Raw genomic sequence first — 12,657 nt, 5'->3', positions numbered from 1 at the left:
GCAGCTCCACTTGGTCTGCTTTCACTTGCCCTTTCTGGAAGAAGAACCCTAGGAAGCCTGCCCCTCCGTGGCCCCATAGCATACCTGCTTTTTCACTTCTGTCTTGTTGATGATGCTGATGATCCTCTGTAAGGCACCCTTGCATTTCTTCCTGTTGCCCGCAGAGGACAGCAGCGGGAGCCAGGTGTTCCAGTAGTGCCGGGCGGCCAGCATCACCAGGGCACTGCTCCCCGCCATGCCCCCAAACCTGAAAGAGAATTCCTGGCCTAGAGAGGTGCCAATACCGATGACCCGGGCAGCGGCACCTGAAGCCCATGATGCACTCGCTCCCTCCCTCCTGTGGGCCTGTGTCCTGTGGCCGGCTCTGCAGGCCAGGGCTCCTGGGGCGCCCCTGATGGGATCTGCTCAACACCACAGCCCCCTCCCCGTTCCCTGCCCTACCCTGCCCTGTGCCGCTCCAGCTTAGCTTCTCACACCACTGCCCAGGACACTCCGTCTCAGCCACCCAAGGGCCCCTGTGAGCATGGGGCAAGGTGGGCATCCCCACCAGGTCAGGAGATGACCCTAGTCACAAGGCCACCAGGAGAGGGGCCAGCCTCAGTGACAATCCCCTCTGAGCAGCGTGCGCTTCATTTCAGACACTGCAGTTGCCATTTATCTCACAGTCCGCACACCAATGGCAGCCACCCCACGCAATTCTCCTCCCACTCCCCATCCCCCACCCCAGTCACTTAGCACAGTACCTCGCGCTCTCCAGGAAGGCCTTGGCGGCCGGCAGGCGTAGCTGCTTCCTCCCCCTCAGGTTCTCCAGGATGCTCCTGCCCTGCGTGCAGGCTGTGGTGCTCAGCATTTCAGCCATCAGCTGAGCTTCCACCCTGGACACAGAGAGTGCCTTAGCACATGGGGGCTCTCTCTGCAGGGACACAGGTGCCATGCAGAACGGTGAGTGAGCCCTGGGGATGGCCAGTGTGGGACTGATCCCTAGGGATGTCCAGCCATGGGAGCAAGGCTTGGGAACGTCCAGCCATTGGAGTGAGCCCAGGGACGTCCAGAGTGACCTCACGAAAGTCCCCAAACCAGAATTGACTGGCTGAGTCAATGAGACAGAACCAGAAACTGATGTTTTAAATGACTAATTTGCAGGGTATCTTGTGCAGCCACAGGTGAGCAGGACAGGCCCCTCTGTGGGGCTCTCCCCTCTGAGCATAGCTGAGCACACCAGGACCAGTGGGGCTCCGTTCTCTGGCCCCGTGCCTGTTCTGTCTCAGTGCCTCCACTCGGCCAGAGCTAAGTCCTGGACAGTTTCGATTCAGCAGTATCAACAATGCCATGCAATCCCTTGTCCCTAAACATTTTCTAAGCCAGCCAAGCCGTGGCTTGGGCACATACACCACCACACACAGTAAGACATCATTCCCTGTCCAGTGCTGGAGAGGACCACGCACCTGCAACTCAGCTCAGGGGCACCGAACCTATCTAAGAGAAACAGAGTGGTTCCTGGGTAGACTCTCTCCATGGGCCTGGGCTGCTCTGAAGCCCTGGACTTGCCAAGCTCTGCTATTGAGTGTACACACATTTAGGATTTTCCTGTTTCCTGGCTGGTTTAACCCTTTTATCACTAAGCAATCTCTATCTCTGATCACACCTGTTGTCTGTCCTAGTACAGCCACACTTGTGTCCTATGACTAGAGTTCACACAGCATCTCTTCCACTCTTTTTTTTTTTTTAAACATTTTATTTTTCCTATTTCTCCCCAAAGCCCCCTGGTACATAGTTACATAGTTGTGCACTTTTTGTTGTGGCTCCTTCCAGCTGTGGCATGTGGGATGCCACCTCAGTGTGGCTTGACAAGCAGTGCCATGTCCACACCCAGGATTCGAAGCGCCAAAATCCTGGGCCACTGAAGCAGAGCATGTGAACCCAACCAATCGGCCGCAGGGCCGGCCCCTCCACTCTTACTTTTAACGGGTGTCTTTATATTTAAAGAGTGTCCTTGAAAATAGCTTCTAGTTGAGCCTTGCTTTCTGTATTCAGTGTGATGAACTTTGCATTTTAACTGGAGTGTTGGTCCACTTACATTTGATGGATCGATTGAAATGGCTGGACTTAACTTTATTTTGCTGTTTGTTTTCCTTCTGTCCCATGTGTTCTTTGTTTCTTTTTTCCCCTCTTTTGGCTTAACTGAACATTTTTTAGTATTGTGTTTTATCTCCTCTGTTGAGTTTTCAGTTACATCTGCTTGTTTCATCTTTTTTAGGACTGGCTCTAGAGACTGCAACACGCCCTTCACTGGCCGCGGTCTATCTGAATCAATTCCACATCGTCTCACAGATGATGCGAGAACCCTACACAATACACTTCTGTTTCTCGCCTCCCCATCCTTTGTGTTACCACTGTCATCCATTTTACTTCTCCATTTATTAATGATCCCACAATGCAACATATTTTTGTTTTAAACAAGAAAACGTCTTTTAGAGAATTTAAAAACTGAAGGAAAAACCACCTTTTATGTTTCTCCACACGTTTACCATTTATCTGATTACTTCCTGACCCGAGTTCCCACCCGCCTGAAGAATTCCCGTTAGCATTTCTCGTTCTGCAGCTCTTCTGGCAGTGGACTCTCTTAGCTTTAGTTAATCTTAAAATGTCTTGATTTTGCCTTCATTTTTTGAAGGCTATTTTCAGTGGATACAGAAGTCTAGATCGATGGGTTTTTCTTTCTTAACACCTAAAATGGTTTGCAGTGCTTCTGTTGAGAAGTCAGCAGTCTTATCCTTGTTTTCCCATGTGTGATGCCTCCTTTTCCCCTTCTAACTTCTTCCCAAGAAGTTTTCTGGCTATCTTCATCTTCAGCAATTTTACTCCAATGAAAATAGGTGTGGTTTTCTTTGTACTCATCCTGCTTGGGGGTCACTGGAAATCTTGGACCTCTGGGTTGATATTTTTAATTCAATTTGAAAAAATTTTAGTTATTCTGTTTTCAAATGTATGTGTTCTGCCTCCCCACTTGCCCCTGTCCTTCTGAGACTCACTCACTTGTGGCGACCACGCGTGCTGTCCCACAGGCCCTGAGGCTCTGCCCACTTGCTTTTCAATCTTTTCCCCTGTGCTTCAGCTTCAATTGTCTGATGACCAGTATTCACACTCATCATTTCTTCAGTGTTCAGACGCTAAGCTCTCCCAGGGGTAATTTCCATGTCAGATGCTGTATTTTCAGTTCTAGAATTTCCACTTAGTTCTTTATTATAGCTTCCATTTCTTCGTGGGAACTCACCACCCGTACACCAATTTGTCCAAATACTTTCTTGTACTTGTAATAGCTGTTTTGAATTCATTGTCTGCTAACTCCAACATTTGTGTCATGTCTGGGTCTGCTGACTGTTTTCTCTATTCTACTGACCATTTTTTTCTCCTGCTATGGGCCACGTTTTCATGTTTTTCCATGTGTCTAGTAAGTTTTTATTTTACACTGGGCACTGGGGTACATTGTTGAGAGTGTGAGTTATGTTGCCTTCCTTTAAAGGAAGACTGGGTCTCATTCTGACAGGCAGTTAATTTACTGGTGGCTCAGCCTTATCCTACTGGGATTTGGAATAGGCTTTTTTAGGGCAAATCTAGAGCAGCCTGTATAGGCCATGGTCTTTCTGAGTGCCTAAGGAGTTCAGTGAGGCCTCCCCGACTCTTACTGGTTAATTCCAACACCCCAGCACAGGGTGGCCTTCAGCACCTCTCTTCAGCTTAGGAGCCCCGCCCTGCCCCACTACGTGTTTCCTGCCAGGCCCTGTGGAATCTACTCCTGTGCATAGTACTTTTACGCAGAGTGAGTGCACACATTCTCTGTCCAGGAACCCATTCTCTCATATCATATCCTATAAATTACAGCTGTCTCAGCAGCCCCAGGCTTTGATCTCTATTTCCTCCTAGCATTTCTTTGGCCTGGGCTCCACTTTCCAGGGCTGTCATTTGGACAGCAGCCCCCCTACCACCAGGCAGAAAGCAAGGGTGAATGTGGTGCTCACTTTTGATGCTCTCTTTTTACAAGGATTGCTGCTTTATGCCGTTTGCTGTTCAGTGCCTGAAAACAACTACTTTATGTACTTTGTCAAGTTTTATGGTACAAGAGTATGATATTCATTATGGTGTCATGGCCAGATTTTGGATAAAAAGTGACTTTTAAATTTATATAAAGACTCAACACTGATGATGATTATATTAATAAAAACACTGATCAAGTTGTAAGGTCCCAAATATTCTTAGACTATCTCCTCTTAATCTATTTTGTGTCTATTTTAGGGATGTAACTGAGATTTCTTACGAATATATATTCCTTTACATTAATAGTATAAATGTGAAACTGATTCTTGTAATTATAACTCAGAGTTCATAATACTAATTGATTTGTAACTGCACTGTTTTTCACCAAAAACTGAAAACTATTGTCACTATTATTGTGAAATACCATCATAAAAATTACTCTGTGATCAATTCCACACTAGAGTTTCTAGACATAAATTGCAAAATGGAAAAAAATAACACAAACATTTGAAATATGTGTGATTCTTTAAAAAAGGTGAATCGTCTGCAGTGCATGCCACATGGCTGGACGTGACCATATGTCCTACTTGCCTTGGGACAGGGTCCAGTGCTCTAGTGACCAGCAACATCACTGCAGAGCGCAGCATCTCTTACAGAGCCGAGGACCACTCTGTCTCTCCAGCCTCCTAGCACCCAGCTCCATGCCTGGATCCAGCTGCACTCCATGTGGTTGGAAGAATGGTCAGAACCACAGTCATACCCAGGATGGAGGGGCAGTACCACAGAGTGCAGTGACACCAACTACCAGCAGAGGACGACGATGGCCTACGAATGAGTTTTCGAAAGTCTTAAAATGGAAATCAAATTTTTCTAGTTTTGTACAACTTTTTCTTTCTCTATTTCTTTCTCTATTTCTCCATATGTATATATTTATTTTTTTAGCCTGTATTATTATAAGAATTGCTGTTTTAAAATAAAATTCACTTTTAGAATCACTGATGGTAGAATGGAAAAGCCAGGGCACACATACTTCACTGGAGACTGTGCCCAGCCACCCAGTTCCTCCTGACCAGCTCTGCCGTGCCCTCAGAAAGCAGTGAAATCAGCTTTAACACAATTACAGGAAGGCTAGGCAGCAGCATCCATGCACTGACTCTTTCTAGAAGAATGTCTTTGTAGTTTCTTCTCTCTTTTGAAAGTAACTTTTGAATTTTTATCAAAGTGGTACCTATGCTTGGTTCAGAATAACTGTCCCCTACCCAGTTCCCAGTCCTGTCTCCTGGAGGGAATGACTTTTAAATATTTAGCTCTGTCTTCTAGCAGGTACATGCTGACCTCTACAAACAGGCTTCTGCCTGGATTGCCCCATTTCTCAAGGTCAAGCATCACCTATAGGACTCCCACAATGATAAATGGGAATTGAGCTCACTCACACCATCCTTTTGCCCTTTTGCCAACTTACTGATATAGCTGGTTACAGTACTCATTTTAATTCCCCTATTTATCATCTTTGTACCTTAAAATATTACACTAGCTCCCTATCTTATGGACCCCCCAAGAAGTGAGACCTCTCAGATGAGGGCCTTATAACCTATAGTCTCCTCCGCCCCCACTAACATATGTTATATGTGTTTTTATTTTACTTTTGTATTGTCAAAATTGATAACATTTGGAGTGGTTTCAGCATCACGGTGGAGTGAGTTATTCTCTTTGTCTTTCTCCTCTAAGTTACAACCAGTTGGACATCCATTGACCAACAAAAGACTCCCTGCACAGCACAACAGCAACCTGAGAGATCCGTGCATCTACACATCTGAAGGTGGGTGGACTGGACCTCTGGAGGCAGTGGAACTAGAGGACCGGCTCCCTCCACTTCCCCTGGCTGTGGTGATCCAAAACACAAACACCACTGGCAATAGTGGTGGTGCCCTGAGCAGAGGTTTCAAAAGGCACTATGACATGTGCTGGCAACCAGAGGCTGCAGGGGCAGCAGCACTGCACACAGCTCAGCCCCCATCCTTCCCCCAGCACCTGTGACCTGAGGCTTCCAGAACCACAGCAGACCCATGATCCAGCAACCCCTGCTGGTGGCACCCCTGATACAAGCTCTACCAGCAGAGGGGGCTGCATACAAGACCCTGGGCCCCTGGCAGCAGCAGAAACACCTGTGAATCCAGCACCCCCAGCAGTAGAGCTGCCAGTACCCCAGATAACTCAGGAGCAGCAGTGCACGTGGTGCATGGGGCAGCAGCACCCAAGCCTGTGGAGAGCCCGCAGAGAACAAGTGGGAGAACATGAGATGCAGGCAACCCTGGAAGCAGCAGAAGTGTTCGCAGCCTGGTGACCCCAGTGGCAAACCTGCGACTGCAGTGAAATCGTATGCAGCAATGCACCACCAACCTCAGAGGCACAAGCAGCACAAGGAGGGCACTGATGATGCCCCTGGCAGAGGCAGTGAAGGGTGGAAAGTGCAGGCTCTCAAATACAACCAGAAGCAGCTCAGGACCAAAGTAACCAAAACTGTACCCAAACAAGAAAGGTGTTTACCACAAAGCTACTGGCTGTGGATCAATTCATCAAGCTGTTCTGTTTTTCCAAATGGAAAAAAAAATGACAATTCTCTAGAAACCAAACTTGCAGTCACAGAAGATTGCAATCTAACTGACAGAGAATTCAAAAGAATGGTCATGAAGAAACTCAATGAGTTAAAAGAAAACTAAGAAGCAGAGTTCAGTGAGCTCAAGAATAAAATTAATGAACAGAAGGAGTACCTCACCAGAGGCTGAAACTCTAGGGAAGAAAAGAATCTAGAGATGAAGAACACAATTATTGAGATTAAAAATAAAGTAGAAAGCACTGGAAATAGAGCAGACCATATGGAAGAGAAAATTAGTGAGTGCAAAAATAGAAATCTAGAAATGATTCAGGTGGAAGAGGAGAGGGAACTAAGATTTTTAAAAAATGAAGAAATTCTTCAAGAAATATCTGACTCAATTAGGAAAAGTAAAATAAGGATTATAGGTATCCCAGAAGGAGAAGAGAAGGAGAAAGGAGCAGAGAGCTTATTCAAAGAAATAGTAGCTGAGAACTTCCCAAACCTGGAGAAAGAACAGGACATGCAAGTACATGAAGCTAATAGAACTCCTAATTATCGCAACATGAAAAGACCTTCTCCAAGGTACATTATATTAAAACGGTCAAAAGTCAATGACAAAGAAAGAATATTAAAGACATCCAGAGAGAAGAAAATAACCTACAAAGGAACTCCATCAGGCCAACAGTGGATTTCTCAGCAGAAACTCTACAGGCCAGGAGAGAGTAGAATGATATATTCAAAACATTGAAAGACAAAAACTATCAGCTAAGGATACTCTATCCAGCAAAGTTGTTCTTTGGATGTGAAGGAAAAATGACAGCTTTCCCAGATAAACAAAAGCTGAGAATTCATTGCTACTAGACCTGCCTTACAAGAAAGGATGTAATGTTATGTTGAAAGGAGCCCTTCTACCTGAAACAAAAAGACAAAGATTTACAAAGCTTTGAACAAGGAAATAGAGACAATCAGAAAATTGTAGCTCTACATCAGAACAGGTTAGTAAGTGTTTAATTATAACATAATGGTTAAGGGGAAAGAAAGCATCAAAGACAACTCTAACCACTTCAATTTCGTAACAAACTCACAATACAATAAAAAGGATAATCTGTGACAACAAAACATAGAATGGGAGGAGGAAAAGCATGGGAACTGCACGGGCTAATAGAGATAAGATGCTATCAGCAGGAAAAGGACTATCTCACCAATGAGATTGTTTATATAAATTTCATGGTAACAAGAAAACAAAAAATCAGAGCAGAACCATAAATCATATATAAAGAGAAAACTGAGAAAATCATCACAGAAAACCACCAAACTGAAATGGCAATCAGAAATACAAAGGAAGAGAAACAATGGAAATATAGAACCACTGGAAAACAAGAGATAAAATGGCAGCATTAAGCCCTCATATATCAATAATCACCCTAAATGTAAGTGGATTGAATTCTCCAATCAAAAGACACAGAGTGGTTGGATGGATTAAAAAACAAGACTCAACAATATGCTGCCTCTGGCAACCCATCTCAGATGTAAAGACAAACACAGGCTCAGAGTGAAGGGATGAAAGACAATACTCCAACCAAATGGCAAGCAAAAGAAAGCAGGTGCTGCTATACTTAGACAAAATAGACTTCAAGCCAAAAAAGATAACAAGAGACAGAAGAAGGACATTACATAATGAGAAAGAGGACAATTCATCAAGAATACATAACATTTATTAATATATATGCACCTAACATAGGAGCACTGAAGTATATAAAGCAATTATTAATAAACCTAAAGGGAGAACTTGACAGCAACACAATAATAGTAGAGGACTTTAATACTCCACTTCTGTAACGGATAGATCATCCAGACAGAGTCAACAGGAAACATTGACCTTAAATGAAACATTAGACCAGATGGACTTAATAGATACATATAGAACATTCCACCCCAAAGCAGCAGAATATACCTTCTTCTCAAGTGCACCTCGAACATTCTGAAAGATAGATCATATCTTGGGAAACAAAATAAGCCTCAATAAATTTAAGAATATTGAAATTATATCAAGCATCTTTTCTGACCACAATGCTATGAAACTAGAAATCAACTGCAAGAAGAAAGCTGGAAAAGTCACAAATATGTGGAGACTAAACAACGTGCTACTGAACAACTATTGGATCAATAAAGAAATCAAAGGAGAAATAAAAAAATACCTGGAGACAAATGAAAATGAAAACATAATGTAGCAAAACTTACGGGATGCAGCAAAAGCAGTACTAAGAGGGAAGTATATAGCAATACAGGCCCACCTCAAGAAACAAGAAAAATCTCAAATAAACAATCTAACACTATACCTAAGAGAAACAGAAGAAGAAATGAAGCCCCAAATCAGTAGAAGAAAGGAAATAATAAAAATAAAAGCAGAAATAACTGAAATAAGAGACTAAACAGACAACAGAAAAGATCAATGAAATTAAGAGCTGGTTCTTTAAAAGGATAAACAAAACTGACAAACCCTTAGCCAGACTCACTAAGAAAAAAAGAGAGAGCGTTCAAATAAATAAAATTAGAAATGAAAGAGGAGGGGTCGGCCCCATGGCCAAGTGGTTAAATTCACGTGCTCCACTTTGGCGGACTGGGATTTTGCTGGTTCAGATCCTGAGTGAGGACATGGCACCTCTTGGCAGGACATGCTGAGGTGGCATCCCACATAGTACAACCAGAAGGACCTACAACTAGAATATACAACTATGTACTGGGGGGCTTTGGGGAGAAGATGAAGGGGAAAAAAGGACTGGCAACAGATGTTAGCTCAGGTGCCAGTCTTAAAAAAAAGAAAGAAAGAAAAGAGGAGAAATTACGACGGATAACATAGAAATACAAAGGATGATAAAAGAATACTACGAAAAGCTATATGCCAACAAATTGGACAATCTGGAAGAAATGGATAAATTCTTAGAATCATACAACCTCCCAAAACTGAATCAAGAAGAAACAGAGAATCTGAATACACCAATCACAGGTAAACAGATTGAAGCAGTAATCAGAAACTCCCAAAAAACAAAAGTCCATGACCAGACGGCTTCTCTGGTGAATTGTATCAAACATCCCAAGATGATTTAATACCTATCCTTCTCAAACTCTCCCAAAAAATTGAAGAGGATGGGATGCTTCCTAACTCATTTTACAAGGCCAACATTTCCCTGATACCAAAACCAGACAAGGACAACACAGAAAATGAAGATTACAGGCCAATATTGCTGATGAACATAGATGCAAAAATCCTCCACAAAATATTAGCAAATTGGATACAACAATACATCAAAAGGATCATACACCGTGATCAAGTGGGATTTATAGCAGGGATGCAGGGATGGTTTGACATCCACAAATCAATCAATGTAATACACTACACTAACAAAATGAAGAATAAAAACCACATGATCATCTCAATAGATGCAGAGAAAGCATTCGACAAGATATAGCACTTATTTATGATGAAAATTCTGAATAAAGTGGATATAGAAAGAAAGTACCTCAACATAATAAAGCCCATATATGACAAACCCACAGCCAACTTCATACTCAACAGTGAAAACCTGAAAGCTATTCCTCTAAGAACAGGAACAAGACAAGGGTGCTCTCTTTCGCCACTCTTATTCAACATAGTACTGGAGGTTTTGGCCAGAGCAATCAGGCAAGAGAAAGGAATAAAAGGAATCCAAATTGGAGAGGAAGAAGTAAAATTGTCACTATTTGTAGATGATATGATTCTATATATAAAAAATTCTAAAGAATCCACCAAAAAACTATTAGAAATAATTGACCAATACAGTAAAGTTTCAGGGTACAAAATCAACATACAAAATCAGTTGCATTTCTATACACTAACAACAAACTAGCAGAAAGAGAAATCAAGAATACAATTCCATTTACAGTTGCAACAAAAAGAATAAAATACCTAGGAACAAATTTAACCAAAGAGGTGAAAGACCTATGCAATGAAAACTATAAGACATTATTGAAAGAAATTGATGATGACATAAAGAAATGGAAAGACACTCCATGCACATGGACTGGAAGAATAAACTTAGCTAAAATGTCCATACCACCTAAAGCAAACTACAAATTCAATGCAATCCCAACGGAATCCCAATGACATTTTTCAAGGAAATAGAACAAAGAATCCTAAAATTTATATGGAAAACAACAACAAATCCTAAAATTTGTATGGAAAAAGAAAATGAATGTCGAATGCCCAAAAGCCAAAGCAATCCTGAGAAAAAAGAACAAAGCTGGAGATAGTATCACACTCCCAAATCAGTATGGTACTGGTACCAAAACAGACACACAGATCCACAGAACTTAACTGAAGGCCCAGAAATCAACCCGCACATCTATGGACAGCTATTTTTCAACAAAGGAGCCAAGAACATACAATGGAGAAAGGAAAATCTCTTCAATAAATGGTGTTGGGAAAACTGCACAGCCACATGCAAAAAAATGAAACTAGACTACTGTCCTACACCATACACAAAAATTAACTCAAAATGGATTAAAGACTTGAATGTAAGACCTAAAACCATAAAACTCCTAGAAGAAAACATAGCAGTATGCTCTTCGACATCGGTATTAGCAGCATCTTTTCAAATACCATGTCTCACCAAGCAAGGGAAACAAAAGAAAAACTAAACAAATGGGACTGCATCAAAATAAAAAGCTTCTGCATGGCAAAGGAAACCATGAACAAAATGAAAAGACAACCTACCAACTGGGAGAAGATATTTGCAAATTATATATCAGATAAGGGGTTAATTTCCAAAATACATCAAGAACTCATACAACTCAACAACAAAAAAACAAGCAACCTGGGGCTGGCCCCGTGGCCAAATGGTTAAGTTAGCACCTCCACTTTGGTAGCCCAGGGTTTCGCTGGTTTGAATCCTGGGCAGAGACATGGCAGCATTCGTCAGGCCATGCTGAGGTGGCGTCCCACATGGCACAACTAGAAGGACCCACAACTAAAAATATACAACTATGTACCAGGGGGCTTTGGGGAGAAAAAGGAAAAACAAAATCTTTTTTTAAAAAAAGCAATCCAATCAAAAAATGGGCAGAGGATATGAACAGACATTTTTCGAAAGAAGATATCCAGATGGCCAACAGGCATATGAAAAGATGTTCAACATCACTAATTATTAGGGAAATGCAAATCAAAACTACAATGAGATATCACCTTACACCTGTCAGAATGGTTATAATTACCAAGAAAAAAACAAGTGTTGGAGAGGATGTGGAGAAAAGCAAACCCTCATACACTGCTGGTGGGAATGCAAACTGGTACAGTCACTATGGAAAAGAGTATGGAGATTCCTCAAAAACTTAAAAAATAGAAATACCATATGATCCAGCTATTCCATTTCTGGGTATCTATCCAAATAACCTGAAAACACTAATTCAAAAAGATATATGCACCTCTGTGCTCATCACTGCATTATTCACAATAGCCAAGACTTGGAAGCAACCCAAGTGCCCATCAAGGGACGAATGGATAAAGATGATGTGGTATATATACACAATGGAATACTACACAGCCATAAAAAAAAGACACAAGCATGCCATTTGTGACAATATGGATGGACCTTGAGGGCATTATGCTAAAAAAAAATAAGTCAGAGAAAGTCAAATACCATATGATTTCACTCATATGTGGAAGATAAACAAACACACAGATACAGAGAACAGATTGGTGGTTCCAGAGGGTAAGGGGGTGGGGGAGGGTGAAGGGAGTAAAGGGACACAAGCGTACGGCAATGGATGGCAACTAGACTTTTAGTGGTGAACACAGTGCAATCTATACAGATGTCAAAATATAACGATGTACCCGTGAAATTTACATAATGTTATAAACCAATGTGACCTCAATAAAATACATTTAAAAATAACAAATAAAACATTGATAACATTTATATTTTGTTAAGTAACGACAAAGAAGTCTTCTTTGTCAGAATGTTAATCCTAAAAGTAGAATATCAATGAAC

At 42.0% G+C, this 12,657-nt stretch overlaps 1 protein-coding gene across 7 annotated transcripts in view; it reads right to left on the bottom strand.

The window, feature by feature from the left end:
• CFAP46 (cilia and flagella associated protein 46) overlaps window positions 1–12,657 on the bottom strand; it is a 136,711-nt gene that overhangs the window by 71,601 nt on the left and 52,453 nt on the right. For all 7 annotated transcript variants that reach the window (XR_011506863.1, XM_014856853.3, XM_070520533.1 and 4 more), the window contains exons 23-24: window positions 744–875; window positions 85–247 (exon numbers count right to left, since the gene is read on the bottom strand). Coding sequence is in view for 6 of the 7 variants with exons in the window: in XM_014856853.3 (XP_014712339.3) it covers window positions 85–247; window positions 744–875 (295 nt within the window). In the remaining variant the exon portion in view is untranslated. The remainder of the gene's footprint in view (window positions 1–84; window positions 248–743; window positions 876–12,657) is intronic.

This window comes from Equus asinus, chromosome 2, assembly GCF_041296235.1.
Source record: "Equus asinus isolate D_3611 breed Donkey chromosome 2, EquAss-T2T_v2, whole genome shotgun sequence".
Classification (NCBI taxonomy): domain Eukaryota; kingdom Metazoa; phylum Chordata; class Mammalia; order Perissodactyla; family Equidae; genus Equus; species Equus asinus.
The sequence above is the reverse complement of the archived record's forward strand: the minus strand, read 5'-3'. Positions and strand labels throughout refer to the sequence as shown.